We start from the raw sequence: 17,615 nt of genomic DNA, 5'->3' as shown, positions 1-17,615 counted from the left end.
TTCGCTTAAGTTGTCGAGGGGCTTGTAACCAATGTCTCTTAGAAATGGCGATGATAAGTTTAACAATTTCAAAACACAACCAACAAGTTGTTAAACAAACACCTGAAGAAGGTTACAAGAAAGCGAAGGCAGAAACAAAGGAAAACTACAAAGTGATCCTCCACATGGTGAATGATCAGATGCAGGAGAAGGAGAAAAGGCATTCAGCACGAACTGAAGTATACTATATTTCTGATCAAGTAAAGTTACTTGAGGAGATGGAGAAGGAGGCACTTTTCAACGTGAAGGCAAAGAAGGAGAGACTTCAAGCCAAGCTCCTCCTTGGAAATGAGAATTTGGCAACTGTCAAAGTCCCATATATTGACTGGGATAAGATTGGAAAGTCATTTATGTGTAAGCTTTGAGTGTCCCTTCGCATGCCTTCTAAATCAAAACTTTTAAATTTTTATCTTTTATTTTTAGTTTTCTTAATCCTAAAACATTGGATGAAGTTTCCGGTTACCAAATTTTATTAAGTTTGCTTACGGACATTATCTGAGTCCATATTATATATGCTTTTATTCTTGATTTCTAAGTTTTGCTAAGTTTGACAAATGCAAAGGTAAAACTTTGTCAAACTTCGGCAAAGTACTCCACATCTTTTATCACATTGACAACTCATAGGATGACGCTGGATAAGAAGTAGAGAGAAACCATCTCTAGACTATCCCAATAACCAGTCTCTCCTCATTTCACGATTACTACGGATTCAATCCACTAGAGTTGATTTGATGGTGATGAAGATGAGTTCATCTGCTTCTATTTTCTTTTATATTTGTCACACTTCGGCAAAGTTTAAATCCACAGCTTTTGTCACATTTCTAGTCATTAAGAACTCGTATGATGACAATGGAGAAGAAGTAGAAAGAAGCCATCTTCAAACTATCCCTAGAGCTAGTCTCTCTTTTTTTTGTTTGGATCACTTCGGATCAACTCCATCAAAAGGGACCGGCGGATTCTTTGTACGAGTTCTACTCAGTTGATGAATGATTACGGATTCATTCGATCGACTAGAGCTAGTTTCGTTTGATGGTGATGAAGATGAGTTCTTTTATGGACTTCTATTTTCCTCTTGTATTCACAGTGGTTAAAGGTTGATTTGTACCTTTTAGTACTTCCTTTTACTCATACACAACATCTTTGTTGAAGTTGTACTAAGTTTTATTGAGTTATACCATTCTAGGTTCGTTATTTCGATTTTTCGGTGTGTAATTCGTGGTTCCTAATTTTGTAGCTTTTTCTAAAGAAAGATTCGAACACAATTTCTGTCGGAAAATTATACTTTCTCTGTTGTTAAAGTATGAAAAAAAAATCGATAGGATTAAAAAGATGGATTTGTTTAGTGAAGAAAAAGAAATGAGAAGTAAGTAAAACCTAAATTAAGTCAATTTTGGAGATTTTGGAGATTTTGGAGTGTGAATAAATGGGTTGACCCGATGAATATCCAGTTGGATTGGATAATCCATATGGGTGAATTGTAATTATTTTAGTTTTACTTTGGTTTTATGGTCATTTACTCTATTTTGTGTTTAAATAAATATTAATTAAAAATAAAAAAATTGAAAAGAGTATATGAGATGTTGTTTTGGTAATAAGAGCATACTAGGATAAAACATGCGCCTTGCGCATGCTGATTTTTTAAAAAAAAACTCTTTTGTTAATTACATAATTGGTTTACTGATCTCATTTTTAAAAATATTTTAGGTCAAAAAATAACTTATCGCATAAGAACCTAACGTTTAGGCCAAAGAATCTCATGCCTACTATTTGGTTACAATAAAACTATGACAGCTCGGTTTTGTATCATGATTTAGCAATAAAAAATTTAATTATGTTTATGAGAAGTTTACGTTCACGTGTCAATCCTATCTATCTTCAATATTTTTCTCATTTTTGTGTCATTTTTATTCATTTTTTTTTCATTTTGGTTATTGCTCGATATAAATATTAATTTTTTAGCTTATTCTCATTTCATTATTCTGTTTTGGCCAGAGATTTCTAGAAAATGTTTAAGATTTAAAATTATTAAAGAGATACATACCTAGGTTAAGATCCGCGTCTCGAGCAGAATAAATATTTTATATTTATTACTTACTTTATGTTTTTGCATATTATGAAATAATAAAATAATAATTATATATTAAATAGCTAAGAAATATGTTACTATTACGTAATAAATTCGTGTGCGCATATAAATCAAACGACCACTCTTGTTTACTCGCAATCATTTTAGGATAAATAAATCAAAACAATTAATCTTTTATATCATATATGATAAATAATTAAATTTAAATGATATTAACATAGATATATAGTATAAATATAATATGGATATTTATTAAATGATATTTCTACTCATATGATTTTATGATTATTCGCATATTTTGTAACAAAATTTTACACCAACGATTTTTTTTAATGTGGAATTTTTATTGGATTCAATAATTTATAATCATTTAAAAACAATGAAAATTTTAAAATTAAAATATTAACTTTTCAATATATTTTCAACGCATATATCAAAATATAAGTATGTATTTTCATATGATGTATAGTTTAATTTAAACGATATGAAATATATATACATAAACACCTACTAAAATAAAATTATTTATTCATATGATTTTATAATCATTGTATCTTTTTATAGAAAAAAATTTAAACCTTAATCATAAAAGTGTATGTGAGACTTTTAACAGTTTTAGTAATTTATACTCGTTTTGAAAAATTCAAAATACAACATGTACAAAAAAATCTAAATTTTTATAGACACTATAATAGATACGTGACAGCCTGACAATAATTTGATAATAAGTATGCTAACGCGTTAACACTATATTCATAAATGTGTTCACACTATGTACTTTGTGTTTTTTTAATATAAAACTCACATACATGGTTCCAATCAAACTCTGGATTTTTCGGTTCGAATAAAAATAGATAACGAATCATAAGCCAAACTTTATATATATATATTATTTTTATAGTTTACAGATAAAGTTTAGCAAAATATTCATAAATTTTGATTTGATTCGTTATCCGTTTTGATTTGAACAAAAAAAACTGGATATCCGTAACTCTAGGAAACAAATCAAATACTAAAATACAATATCCAAAAAAGAAACAAATCACAAATACCAATATTTTTAGGAACAAATATCTAATTCGATCTGTTATATGCATATATATATATATATGTAAATAATTATATATATACGTTATATATATTATACTTTATATCAGTTTTACAATATTTTTAGGAATTAAATTTATTATATTAGGTACAAAAAATTTAAAAATTTAAATAATGTGTTATTTTTGTAATAAAATGTTATTATTAAAATTTTCAATTATTTTTAAAATTTTATTTTATTTACGGATCAAATCGGATATTCTTTTAAATTCTAAAACATTTCAGATATCCGAGTCACCGAATATCTAGGTGGCTAAAGATCGAATGCTTCCAAATACTTCCAAATACTCAGATATCCGATCTGTGCCCACCTCTATTTACGGATACAAATTTTATTTTCTCTATATGAAAAAAAATGACTAATGTCAAAGCCTTTTTTATTTTAGATTAATTTTAATTTTATCTTTCATGTATTATTTTGAACAAAAATGTCATTTAATATTAATTACCAATATCTTTATATATTTTTCAACTATTTTTATATACTTTTTACATACACATACATGTACACCTTGATGTGAGCACCTTGTAACTAAGTATTAACCACAATTGAAGCATCTAATTTATTTGAAAGTTGAAATATTTTTTCTTAATGCTTCTTTAACTGTCGACCAAATTGTAATGAAATAATTTGTCTTAATAATTTTATTTTCTTTTTCTTAAACTATTATCTGTTTAAAAACTATAATATGAAACTATTTGTTCGACATGATGACTATATAAAATTCATAATATGAAAATAAAAAAATAATATTAATTTTTGATTTTTACCAAAAAAAACAAAAAAATAAAACATTTTAACAGAATAAGCTAAATGAATATTCATTTAAAATAATAGTTATATTTTAGAAGATTAAAAACTAAAAAAAAAAACTTAAAACAAAACCAATATCTAGATTAAACAGATTTAATATCTTTTTATTAAAAATAATGAAATTAATAATCACATCTTGCGCGGGTTATTACCTAGTACATATTGTTAGCAAATCTTTATTATTGAAAATTATTAGTTGCCATATATATCTTAATCACATAAGGTAATTCCATAAGTTTTATTTAAGGAAAAAATGTATAATAATTTCAATTTGATAAATGAGTAGTCCATAATAGACATACTATATAGTATATAATATAACATTTCCTAACAATTTAATTTTGAACTAACAAAATTTTCAATTGATTCTCAAGCCGCCACGTAAGCAAAATTAACATTCTAATTACGTTACAACTTAGTAGGACACTTTTTTAATTAATACAAACTACATGTTATAACTTTTTAAATGTTTTTCTATTAATATATAGGGCATCAGACTTTGGTCCCAATTTTTTGGTTTTGTTCCATCCCAGCTTCGTCCATTTTCCGTAAATATGATAAATCTTTAAAATCATTACACTCAGAGTAGAGGAACCTTTTAGCAAAAGAAAAGTTATTTCTTCTTTTCTGTTTAGAGGCATAGGAGATAATTTTGTCAAGACTCTTCATACAAGGTTTTGCGGGCATTTGAAATCTTTCCCGTAATCTTGCTAAATGTTTTTCTTTGGCTAAAAATCTTGCTCAATGTTCTGGATCCAGACGGGTGATGTACTAAAAACTATTTTTGTCTTTCATCGTAGAATGATGATATGTTGGGAGCCAATAACGTTCGAGATTCATATTGCGGATGGGATAGAAACAAAAAAGAAATAAGTTTTTTGTTAGTACATGGTCGTTATAAGCATACCGGTACATTACGCGTATTTAAAGACGAGAAAAGTGAGTGGAAGTAAAATATAAAAAAGTAAGTACGATAGTGATGAAACGAAATTGTAAGCGTGGTAGAATTGGCAATGATAACTTAACAAATGAGGTTTCCATTGAGATTCACATTCGGTGCAAGTGCAACATTGTGCGCCTTCTCCACTAATTCCTCTACGATACCATCTAGATACCTAATTTAAACAAGACCAACTCTATATTTTACATCCCCTATATATTAATTCTGAAGCATTAAAACATGTTTTCGTAGCCATGTGTCATTACGAAAATAATTCTTAGAATTGTTAGAAAAATAAGTTAGTTCATATAAACATATACTATGTTTTTTATTAAATTAACCATCAAATTAATTAATAGTGTACAAAAGAATATTTTTTCTTTCCTTAAATAAAAGCTATGGAATTACCTAATATGGTTAATATATATATGACAATTAATGATTATGAATAATACATATTTGATAAAAAAAATTATAACCTCTCTCTTTTTTGTTTAATTTTATACCATTAAAAGAAATTAAACAATCACATTAAGCATATAATAAAACAATTAGATTTTTTCTTATATGTTATATTTTAAAATTTTAAAAATAACTATAAATTAATAGAAATGGTAAAAGTCCCACATTAAAAAATTTGGGATCAATGGTTTAATTTTTTTTAGTTCAACTAAGATACATATGATCATATATCATAGGGGTGGGCGTTCGGATACACGTTTGGGTTTGTATCAGATATTTCAGTATAAAGGTATAAAACCCGTTCGGGTATTTCTACACTTCGAGTCGGGTTCAGGTATTTTATGTTCGGGTTCAGATATTTTGGATCGGGTTTGCATATTTAAATTTTAAAGGAAAAATAAATAAATTATTCAGTGTTTAAGTTTTTTGTATTTAAAATATATTTTAACTTAATTGTTTTTTTAAAAATTTTAAAAGATTAAACTATTAATAGGTTTGGAGATAAAACTTTAAAAATAGAAATACACTAATTTAGTTGTTGTTTTTGAAATTTTAGATGCAACTTTTGTTAATGCAAAAAACAAGAACTTGATATATATTTTAAGTGAGTAGTACATGATTTTGTCCATAATTATATGTATATTATCTAATTTTGAGCAATAAGAATCATTGATATAAATATTTTGAATAAAATGAGAGAAATAAACTAGAAATATAGAGTTAAGTATATTTATGTTTGGTTATCTTCAGATATCCATTCGGGGTCGAATATTACCCGTTCGGATTTAGATATTACTTGAACTGGTGAAATAAGTAATTTGTTTTGTTGTTCTAATTAGTTGATTTTTAGACCGAGCTGGTGAATATAACAGCTTGATATATTAGATTTGAACACTAACATGTTAATATAGTTTGCTGGTGATTTTTAAAAGAAAAATATTTTTAGATATGTATATAGAGTGAAACTAATTTTTACAGGTGTTTATTTTTTTAATTGACACTTATGTAATTCACTGAATTCATAAAAGATAAAAGAAGTTATTGATCGAATGCTCTTATTTGGAAAAATGTGACAGGCGGGAGAAAGATGATAAAGCCTTTGGCTAACATAGAAACTTTATACACGACTGCTAATTATTTCGTTCCTTACATAAACGTTCAAGATTTGTATATTTATGAGTTATAAGTAAGATACTGATTTACCACAGTACTTGTTCAAGGGAAACATATAATACGAGTGTTTGTCCTAGTGTTTGTGTCAATATTAAAGACGCTCCAAGTTAATCTTAATTGAGAAGAAAAAAATCTTTGACCGGGTGATTGTGGTCGAGTGGTAAGGAGACGGGGCTGAGACACCAACATGTTTCAGGTTCGATCCACCTGCTGCGCGAAACTAAGTCACAATTATCCTGGTCACCCAACACGGATATGAACCCATGTTTTAGGGCCCATTTGAATACTCGGAGAGAGGGTCTATCCGTGGACTGCACCTCCCCTTGGAGATTAGTCTGGGCCTCTCCATGGGCCTGAGATACCCCAGGTTAATCAAAAAAAAAAAAATCTTTATTCATTAAAATGGTGACAAAAATATAACAATTAAAAAAACATGATATAAGTAGTTGACTAGGGGAAACGAATAGTTAGAAAGTGCTACTGCTTTTTTTTTTGTCCACTATGATTTTGAGGAAGAAGCATTTATGCGTATTCTTTCATTTGAACTGATGACAAAACCAAGTACTGAAGTATAGTTAGTTCATAACTGAAATACTCTAGATTAACTCTTTCTTTTAATATGAAATATCTGGATGTTTTTTAAAAATACATTATTTGTTGGAATTGGAGTTCTAGTGCTTAATGCCTCTGTCACCAAAATATATACATTTGGGTATTCATACTGTAACTAGTACATGATTTCACATGGTGTTTTTTTTTTGCATTGTTAATTTTAAACAAAGAAAACATGTAATAAATAATACTGGTTTATATTAATATCATCGTCCCATAAATCATAATATAGTGGTGACGTAGCTAGATCGGGAGTATAAGCAGTGCCACTCTTCCATGGTTCAATCATGTGTCCTTTTGTGTTTTAATAATTGGAGACTTTATATATATATATATAAACTTTTAAAAAATTGATTAAAGAAGATCTGAAAACATTATATGTTTATTTTGTTCTATTACATATAACAAAATAAGTAAATTGACTTTCAAGATTACTTAAATAAATAAAAAATTAAATAAGTATATATATATATATATATTCTAACGGTTAAAAAAAAAATTTAACTTGAAAGTTGATAAAAATATTGAGGCAGTGGTGCGTCTATAACGGGACTTCATAACTAACTAAGACCATGATTAACGCGGTTGCTTAGGTGAGATTTTTAAAATTATTGAGATTTAAAAAAAAGAAGAAAATTAGCTGTTAAGAGAAGGAACATTTTTTAATTAAGGGCTACAAGACACGGCTTTTATGAGACATGTGTCCCCCTTTTGTGTTCATCTCTTCTCTCTCGACGGAATCACTCCGTGTCTCTCTCCCTCTCCTCGACGATCCCGCGTCTCTCTATTTTTCCTCGACGACTCCGCCTCTCTTTCTTGATCTCTCCTCGACGATGAATCACTCGAAGTCTCTCTCGGTGGACTCCTCGTCTCTCCCACTCTCTTCGACGACTCTGCATCTATCTAGCTTTCCTCGATGACTCCGCCTCTCTTTCTCAATCTCTCCTCGATGATGAATCACTTGGGTTTCTCTCGATGCCTCTCCTCGACGGTGAAGAACCTCTATCTCTCACTCGATAGCTCACCTCGACGAAGAATCACTCCACCTCTCTCTTGGCCGCTCTCTGCGACGAAGAAAAGCATTGACCTCTCTCTCGGTGGCTCTCTTCGACGAAATCAAAATGACGACTGTGATGCTCGGTCGAATCAAAAGGTAAAGCTACGCATTTTTTTTTATGTTTGAATCCTTCAATTCATGCATGTCTTAGATTATTTAAAATATTATCTTTGACTAAGTTTAAGTTAATAAATAAATTTTCTCTTTAATAAATCAATGTTTTATAATTTTTTTTTAAGAATTCTTAATTTAGTTCACCATCGGAGCACTCCTACTAATTGTCTCTTAACAAAAATTTTTAATTTAAGTTTATTACTTAAATATTCATTAAGAGCTCTATTAGGGTCTCCATGGTTAATCATGCTCTAATAGGTTAAATGAAGAGAAGGTTCCATTGGAAACATACACACATTGATAAACAGCAATCGTGTTGTCGTGTTGATTCATGGCGAAGGAGAAGACGAACAGCAATCGAACTAGACTGAGGTGAATCACATATAAAGACCAGGAAGCACGACAAATAGGAATTGTAAAAGAAGAAAATATGAGATTGTGTTTTTGTTTTATGAACTGAAAAAAAATACAAGATCTGAGAAAAAAGCGAAGAGAAAAAAAAGAAGATGATAAAATAATGAGTTCTATAGTTATACTTTAGTTAGTAACGAATGAAATAAGTTAAAGAAAAGTAAAAAAAAAAGCGTCTATCTTGTGATATAAAAAAGGGAAATTAGGCTGTATGACAAGGAAAAAAAGTCTAATTCACCAAATAACTAATTTTCCTAACTTTTCTATACACACCGTCATATATATATATAATAATACAGTATTGTTCCTTCTTGCAACCGGCGTAACCTTCAGAAAAAAAATAAAAAATAATTATTATGTGTAAAGGACTAAAAGTAAATCGTGGCTTAATTGTCTTCACATCGTCATCGACATCGAGTTGCTCCACAATTCCACATCGTCACCTCCGTCGGATTCACCAATTTTTTCTTTATTCCTCATTGGTTGCAAGCCCGCACTCAACTACTCTTCTGGAATTGTCGGACACACGATGTTGTTATAGTTGCAGCGGCGAATAGTGCGAACCCGTACCCATTTCCAATTCTAATCATCGATTCTTCTCAGATCTCTTCAGTTCTGTTACGTTCTCAGGTTTTAACCTTCGATTCTCTTCATCTCCTGTAATTTTATTTCATATTTGAGCTATACTGAGAACTAGGATACTCTTTTAGTAAATCTACAGTCTCGTTGCCGTTGCATGTCGTGTCTGCTTTTCTGGAACGAAGTTCTCCAATTGATTTAGGGGCTGGGTGATTTGGGGTTGGGGTTTCCCCAGCTGTTCTTAGTCTTTGTTAAATTTGAATTTTGTTTTCCTAGCGAATAGCATCTGCGATAGATAGGTTTGTCTGTGTTGACATAGTATGATATCTTTCGTTCCTATTCTATTTGATATGGTATATGTTAGCATTTGTGTGAACATAGTACGAAATCATTCATTACTATTCTAGTCGACATGGTCTAGTATAACTGTATGTAAACATATTTTATTTGAGATGGAATTGAGTGGTTGTTACTGCAGTATTTTGTATTCCATTCAATTTATTTGCATTGAGTAATCTGTCCTAACTGTGTTTACCTCCTACCTTCATCCTTCAGATCTGGCATGGACGATTTAAACCATGCGAGTAGATTGTTTGAGACAGGCTTTGAACCCACTGGAAACAAAATTTTTAACAACTATTTCAACCTCTGTCATTGCCATGCCCATCCGCACACGTGCGCTTCTACATAACACATTTATTCTGTTAGAGCACCTATTATATGTTTCTATTATATTTTGATCATGTAAAATGAAAAATCATCTTATTTGCATTCATGCTATAAATTGAAACGTTTAATATCACTTTATTTTGCTTCTGAATTTATACAAATTTAATACTTGCGTATTTTGATATATGGGTTGGGGTTTATATTTTCGTGTAGGGTTTCGTGATGATTGGATATGGTTTAGTTTTTGGAATATTGGGTTCACCATTGAGAAAGCATTACTTGTTTCTATTATGTTTGGATATGGAATAAAACACTTCTGAACTTTTATATCATGTGTTTTAATTTTGGTGATATAGAATTGGCATATTAGATAATATAATTTAATAGAACATAATTTATTTAATATTACATACCATTATGTATTTTTTAGATTTTGATATATGAGTTTAGGATTTATATTTGGGTTAGGGTTTAGTGATTAGATTTTAGGGTTTAGTTTTTATCTGATATGGAATAAAACTTAGATGATATGGAATATAACTCTCGATGCTTATGTATGTGATCAATAAAGTTATACGTGGATGACTTTTTCTTCTTTCAAAAAACCACAAATACATACCTCTAGTATTATAAGAGGTGGATTTAATTTCCCAAAAGGTTTGGTTTGCCTATGTTTTGGGGTTTATATTTACCTAACTTGGGTTTAGTGTTTAATGTCAAGTGTTCTATTACCATCCCTATTAGCTTTGTATTTCATGTTGCTCATGAGGACTGTAAATACATGTCTCCAGTATTATGGAAGGTGAATTGGGGTTTATATTTCCCTAATTTGGGTTTAGTGTTTACTGTCAAGTATTCTATTATCATCCTATTAGCTTTGTATTTCATGTTGGTCAAACATTGATCGACTGTGTACATAGTACAATTTTAAATAGTACGGATTAGATAGAATAGAAGTATTCTCGTAATAGATTGTGCGACTGTGTACGTAACCCTATAAGACTTATAATTATTAACTTACTCATTTATACTTTAGCATATGGAATAGTTCACCGCTAAATAAAATAGTATACTTCAATTTTTTTATTAGTAGTTGTTAAATGGAAATTAACTTTCCTTGTAGTCCTTAAAAATATAAGACGGTATATTATCACTTTCTTTAGCTTAAACATTGATTGTGTCAATGGTTTCTATTTCTAGGTTGGATTTAGTGATTTAGTTCATTGGTTTATCTCTAAATTGTCAGTGTTGCTACTCTTTCAATTGAAATTGGTTTTACAGTGATACTATTCTACCCAAATTAGTATGGAACGCTTGCCATCGGTATAGAATGTACGTTTCATTATCTTCTATTTCGCCGTTTCATTTCACGCGCTTCTAAAATTCGCTCATTATTATTATGGATCATAAAATCATCACGTCGTTTTCTTTATGTAAAGGAACCGGATACCTATTATTAACAAGGGTATAACCGGCTAGAATGATAGTAAAAAGACAGTCACTACATTTTTTCAAAATCATGTCTACTCTCTTGATTTTCTTTTGAAATATGGATATTAAGCCAATAAACCCTATAAAAAATCTTAAAACTGACAACTCTAATAAAAAATGGACAAATAAATACAATTTTTTTTTTTTAAAACAGGTTTCTGTTGTCACATGTATATACACATAAAAGGCCGAGAAACAAGGAGATCCAAAGAGAAGAAGAAGAAGAAGAAGAAGAAGAATGGTGGCTGTTCAGTTGTTAAGCTGGAAGCCATTGATTCTACCTTCTCAAGCTTCTAGACGGAATCGATTCTCTTCTCTTAAAAGGTCTCTCTCTTTCGAATTTCTGAAAACAGTTGCTTCCATGGTGGTGACTTATTCATAAGATGATTGATTATATACAGTCTGTAATTGTCGAGTGTTTTCATTTGGATTATTGAGATTTTCTTCTTCTTCTTTCGGTTAAGAAGCTACGTTTACTGTAGATGCAGCGAGTTCACTGTGACTGTTCTTAATTTGTAGTTTAATCAAAGCTCAATCTGAAAAAAATGGTTTTTTTTTTTAATCATTTTGCAGGAGATTGAGTTTACACTCTCTACCTTCAGGTGGGATTGAGTCTTTCAGATTCCAAGGTGAGCTTGTTGAAACAGTATCAGAGAGATCTTTCATTTTCAAAAGTTGACTTTATTGTCTCTGTATCCTATAGGGACCTTCAAAGTCAACTCTCAAAGAACAGGAGACATACAGCCTTCTAATGTCAGCCTGAATGATTTCTGTTCCAAGTTACATAAGGTGTGAGTGAAACTAAACCATATAAAAAAAAATGTCAATGTCTTAATCTTTTTTGTTATTGGTCGGCTCACCTGTTCTTGGTTTGAAGGATGCATTTATATCTTGCAGAGCCTTCTTCCGTATAAAGCTGTGATAGGATGCGTCCCACTGTATGCGTTGTTCAGAATAATGCAAAAGATGCTTCCTGGTCTCATTCAGAACTCGGTGGGGGATAGCTTGCCTTTTGCCTGTGCATCCAACTCTCTAAATAAGCCTACACCTCTCAACTTGGACTTGTCAATTCCTTCTTTACGTGATATTAAATGGAGTACTTCAAGGTTTATTTACCTCTTCAATATTCAGCTCGAGAAGAACATTGGAACGTATGTCCTAAACCCTCCCTACATTCTCGCTTTTCTTCTGTAATTCAAATATCATCCTTGGTGTTTGTAAGTGCAAATGTCACTACCTACAGAAGAAACTATAGGTTTTGGATGGTTGATATTGAAAGTGGCAGAATAGCTGGGGATAGTTTTCTAAAATTTAAGGGCGAATAATGTAGATTCATGTCTACTCTTTCGTCTTCAAGTATTGTGGAAATGGGTTTGGGGTTAGGGATCTCCTAAGTGAGAATTTGCTTCACCTTCTCACATGTAATATCAGATTCCTTCTGACTATTATTGCTATTGTCACTCTGTTTGGCATCCTTTCTTTGTAACTATGACATCCTTTCTAATCACTTTTCGTGGCTATTCTAGATTCCTTGTGGCGCTCCTGTTAGCATGCATATCGTTTGTTATAATCGGGGGATTCCTATTTTCCCAGTTCAGGTAACATGGCTCTGTTTAACTTACACAATGCATCATCACCACGTCTTAGTGTGATTATATGATCTTTTTCTGAACCTATAAATGGAAGATAAAACTCAATGCCTTCTTGTTGTGAAGGAAAGACAATCAACCCTTAGAAGAATGTTTTTGGGAGGCCTGGGCATGCCTCATTTCCTCTTCTACTCATCTCAAGGTCATGATTTGCTTCTTTACCGATTCAAAACTATGGTTCTACATCAATCAAAACTTACAAGGCTCTTGATAATTCTATGGAGATCTTGCGACTAAATCTTTTTTCTTTTGTGGTTGCTGAAAACTGCAGCAAAAGACACGCATTGAAAGAGTCATTGGATTTGTCCTAGCCATTTGGGGAATATTGTTTTACTCTCGGCTTTTAAGCACAATGACAGAACAATTTCGTGTAAGTTCTTGATATAAACACTACTGTTGAGGAAAGAATTTAAATGGTAAAAGTTCCTGATCGCTTTGTCTTGCCAGAGTAATATGCAAAAACTTAGAGAAGGGGCTCAGATGCAAGTCCTGGAAGCTGATCATATCATAATTTGTGGAATAAACAGTCATCTGCCGTTCATACTAAAGCAACTGAACAGTTATCATGAGCATGCTGTCCGCTTAGGAACCGCCTCAGCTAGGTAATTTTTTCTCTCTCTATATATATATATCTTACAGCTTATTTCCCCGGTTATGTTGACTTGGCTGATAATTTTTCTTGTTACATGCTTTTAAGGAGGCAGAGACTTCTGCTTATGTCTGATGCTCCAAGGAAGCAGATGGACAAGATAGCTGATACGTACTCTAGAGATTTTAGTCACATTGACATCCTTACAAAGAGGTAAGGTGGTTGACACGCTTCTGATTAGGCGGACAAAAAGCTGCTATAGCGCTGATTTCGTGCTTCTACCAGTGCAGTTGTAGTCTTAACATGACGAAATCATTTGAGAGGGCTGCCGCAAGTATGGCTCGTGCCATTATCATACTACCAACCAAAGGTGATCGGTAAGCAAAATTTTAAGTTTCTCAAAGTATTTGTGAAGTGGAAACTGAGAAGTTGGGAATAGGTATCTGCTGAGTAAGTAAAAGTGTGCAGTGCGGTAGCTCGTTCGTGTTAGTTAGTTTGGGGGGTTGAGAGTTATCTTGAATTAACTCATGGTTACTCCTCATTACGGTTAATATGTCCGGTTTGTACTTTGTTCTTCGTTAAGCACTTTGGTTCTCAGTGAGAACAAAGAGGAACCCTGTTCACTTGTCAGAAAGCTGGAATGTTAAAAATATGGAATCTCAGTACTTTGTGAAAGAGGAACCAATTAAGTTAAAAATTGTTTCAGGTACGAAGTTGATACAGACGCGTTTCTTTCTGTATTGGCCCTTCAACCTATACCAAAGATGGAATCCATCCCAACCATTGTAGAGGTAAATTAGGTAACTAAGACTGTGTGCAGTAATGGTTTTCCGTTTTGTACTTTACAGTGCTGAAAAATGAATGCAGGTGTCAAGCCCAAGTACATATGATCTTCTCAAATCCATTTCGGGACTGAAAGTGGAGCCGGTTGAAAATGTTACGTCTAAATTGTTTGTTCAATGCTCACGTCAGAAGAACCTTATAAAGATCTACAGGCACCTTCTAAATTACTCAAGTACGGTCTGCTTTCATGTGAAAAATTTGTTTCATGTTTTTGTATTCAAGACTAATAATACCAAGTCTACTCATTGCAGAAAATGTATTTAATCTTAACAGCTTCCCCAATCTAGCTGGAATGAGGTATAGACAGTTAAGACTGGGGTTCCAAGAGGTAGGATTGACTCTCTTGTCAGCATCTGATTTACCTTTTAATCTTTGTAACTAGTTTCCTTCTCTACATGTATTCTTTTCAGGTTGTGGTATGTGGCCTGTTACGAGATGGGAAAGTAAACTTCCACCCTAGTGATGACGAAAAGCTCATGGAAACCGACAAAGTATTGTTTATAGCACCTCTCAATTGGAAAAAGAAGCAACTTACAGACATAAAAACTGAGGACATTACAGTGGATCAGCATGTTACTCGGAAGCAAGTGTTTGAGAAAAAACGATCACGTCTAGCGAAGATTATAATGCGGCCTCGTAAGTCCTTATCAAAGGGATCAGATTCAGTCAGAGGTCCCAAGGAATCTATACTCTTACTTGGTTGGCGCGGAGATGTTGTACATATGGTTGAGGAGTTTGATAATTATCTTGGTCCAGGCAGTTCACTGGTATGCCCATATAATCATTATCTCTATTCGGCTGATTCTCACGAGAATTAGTTACTGATAATTATCTTTTTCTTACACACAGGAGATATTGTCGGATGTACCATTAGAGGAAAGAAGTAGGGTGGGTGATGGTATAGGTTCAAGGAAAATCAAGAACATCAAAGTTTCACATAGGGTAGATTTCATTTTTTTCCAGTGGAATGAACAAGGATAGCTTCAAAGCTATTAGATTGTTGATGTCTTTTTTAAATCTTCTACAGGTTGGGAATCCTATGAACTATGAGACACTAAAAGAAACTATAATACATATGCAAAGTAAATACAGGAAAGGCAAAGATGTTCCTCTGACCATCCTTGTAATATCGGATCGAGACTGGCTTCTCGGAGGTAAGCATTCACCATTGGTTCTTGGTCTTTTGGAAATAATGGTAAATGATTTGATGTCCTGTAGATCCATCTAGAGCAGACAAACAATCCGCATACTCTCTTCTACTCGCTGAAAGCATCTGTAACAAGCTTGGAGTTAAGGTATCGTACTGACTTTTCTTCGCAGCCTACTACATTGAGTTACTGAAATTCCATCTTAATATTTGTTGGGTCTCTAGGTACAAAATCTAGCTGCTGAGATCGTTGACTCAAAACTTGGCAAGCAGGTATTGGAAGTCTTTTTTTTTCTCTTGTGATCTCTCTTATCTGCAGGCTATGTTACTGAAACGTAATGCAAAACCATGTAGATAACTGGAATTAAGCCGTCCCTAACATTTATAGCAGCAGAGGAAGTGATGAGCCTTGTAACAGCACAAGGTTGCATTTCTGTCTTTCTCTTTTTCTTCTTTTTTTGACAACAGCAATAACTTAGTACTTGTTTCTTTACAACCAGTTGCTGAAAACAGCGAACTAAACGAGGTGTGGAAGGACATTCTAAACGCAGAGGGCGATGAGATATACGTCAAGGTCAAACACATAACACTCTCTTTCCCTCAAATCTTTTGCATTGTTGTCTGAAAATCTTGGGTTTGCTTGAGAGACGCAGGACATTGAGCTGTACATGAAAAAGGGCGAGAACCCTTCATTCACCGAGCTTACAGAGCGAGCTTGGCTAAGGAGAGAAGTAGCTATAGGCTACATAAAAGGCGGTAAAAAGGTGTGACTGTTTTATTGCTCTGGTACAGACACTATATTAACCTCTTTCTCCAAAGTTTTATTATAATTAATATACTACTTCGTTTTGTTGTTGTTGCAGGTAATCAATCCGGTTCCAAAGACAGAAGCTCTCTCCCTCGAATTGACAGACTCGTTGATTGTTATATCGGAGCTTGAAGGAGACCAACCCATCACATTATGAAACTACTATATATTCTATTTTCCATATGTTATAGTTTCTTACCCAACAAGTGACATTGGACGAGGAGATTGACAAATGTAAGCATCAAATAAGCCGTTCATTTAGAGAAATTCTTAGGGAGACGAATTTAAAAGTTCACCTCTAAGCGAATTTAAAGGTTCGCCCAACCAATAGAATTTAGTTATTTTAGATTCAATATCTTTTAAAAAAAGAAACAAAATAATAAGAATTTGTGAAATGATATAATGTTTTTAAAATAAATAAAAAATAATAGTAATTATCAATTATTTAATATTATTAAACTAGTTAGCAAAATACTAAATTTTAAACCCTAAATTTTAAACTTTAAATTTTAAACACTAAACTTTAAACCCTTGGATAAATCCTAAATCTTTGGGCAAATCCTAAACTCTAAACCATTAATCTTAAACCCTAACCAAACTGTAAACCCTTAATCTTAAACCCTCAACCCTTAGAGTTTAATATTTTACTAGGAAATATTTTTATGGTAATTACTATTAATTTTTTTTATTTAAGAAATCATAATATAATTTCACAAATTTTTTATTATTTGGTTTCCTTTTAAAAAAGATATTGAATCTAAAATAACTAGGGGGTGAACCTAAGAATTTCTCGTTGATTTATACAAAAAAAAATGCTTTTACATGTAGAGCCTCTTTGTATTCATTGGTTCTAGGTTTACCAACTAATAGGATTTCATTATTTCAAATTCGATATCTTTTAAGAAAAAGAAACGAAATATTGTCAAGTTATATTATTTTTTTTTTATAAAAAATAGTAGTTACACAAAAAAACATTTAAAAAAAATATTTTTAACGTCGTCAGCAAAACACTAAATCCTAAACAC

The 17,615-nt window shown here is 31.8% G+C and overlaps 1 protein-coding gene across 4 annotated transcripts; it reads left to right on the top strand.

The window, feature by feature from the left end:
- The first annotated feature begins 11,635 nt into the window (after positions 1-11,635).
- On the top strand, positions 11,636-16,897 carry LOC103848831 (putative ion channel POLLUX-like 2). Of its 4 annotated transcripts, none has more exons than XM_009125655.3 (22): positions 11,636-11,878; positions 12,128-12,183; positions 12,258-12,343; positions 12,452-12,705; positions 13,081-13,152; positions 13,270-13,345; positions 13,475-13,573; positions 13,651-13,805; positions 13,901-14,005; positions 14,083-14,169; positions 14,499-14,583; positions 14,660-14,807; positions 14,887-14,963; positions 15,046-15,402; positions 15,485-15,577; positions 15,663-15,789; positions 15,869-15,930; positions 16,008-16,055; positions 16,137-16,206; positions 16,283-16,356; positions 16,436-16,546; positions 16,646-16,897. In XM_009125655.3, the coding sequence occupies exons 1-22, from the start codon at positions 11,793-11,795 to the stop codon at positions 16,745-16,747; spliced, it is 2,430 nt and encodes an 809-aa protein (XP_009123903.1). In that variant the 5' UTR covers positions 11,636-11,792; the 3' UTR covers positions 16,748-16,897. The 4 variants fall into 4 exon arrangements, with proteins under 4 accessions (XP_009123903.1, XP_033140591.1, XP_009123902.1 ...); XM_033284700.1 differs by having other exon boundaries at positions 15,854-15,930; positions 16,436-16,568; positions 16,646-16,885; XM_009125654.3 differs by having other exon boundaries at positions 11,637-11,878; positions 15,854-15,930.
- The last annotated feature ends 718 nt before the right edge of the window (positions 16,898-17,615 follow it).

Source organism: Brassica rapa, chromosome A02 (genome assembly GCF_000309985.2).
Source record: "Brassica rapa cultivar Chiifu-401-42 chromosome A02, CAAS_Brap_v3.01, whole genome shotgun sequence".
Classification (NCBI taxonomy): Eukaryota; Viridiplantae; Streptophyta; class Magnoliopsida; order Brassicales; family Brassicaceae; genus Brassica; species Brassica rapa.
This window is presented reverse-complemented; position numbering and strand designations above follow the sequence as displayed.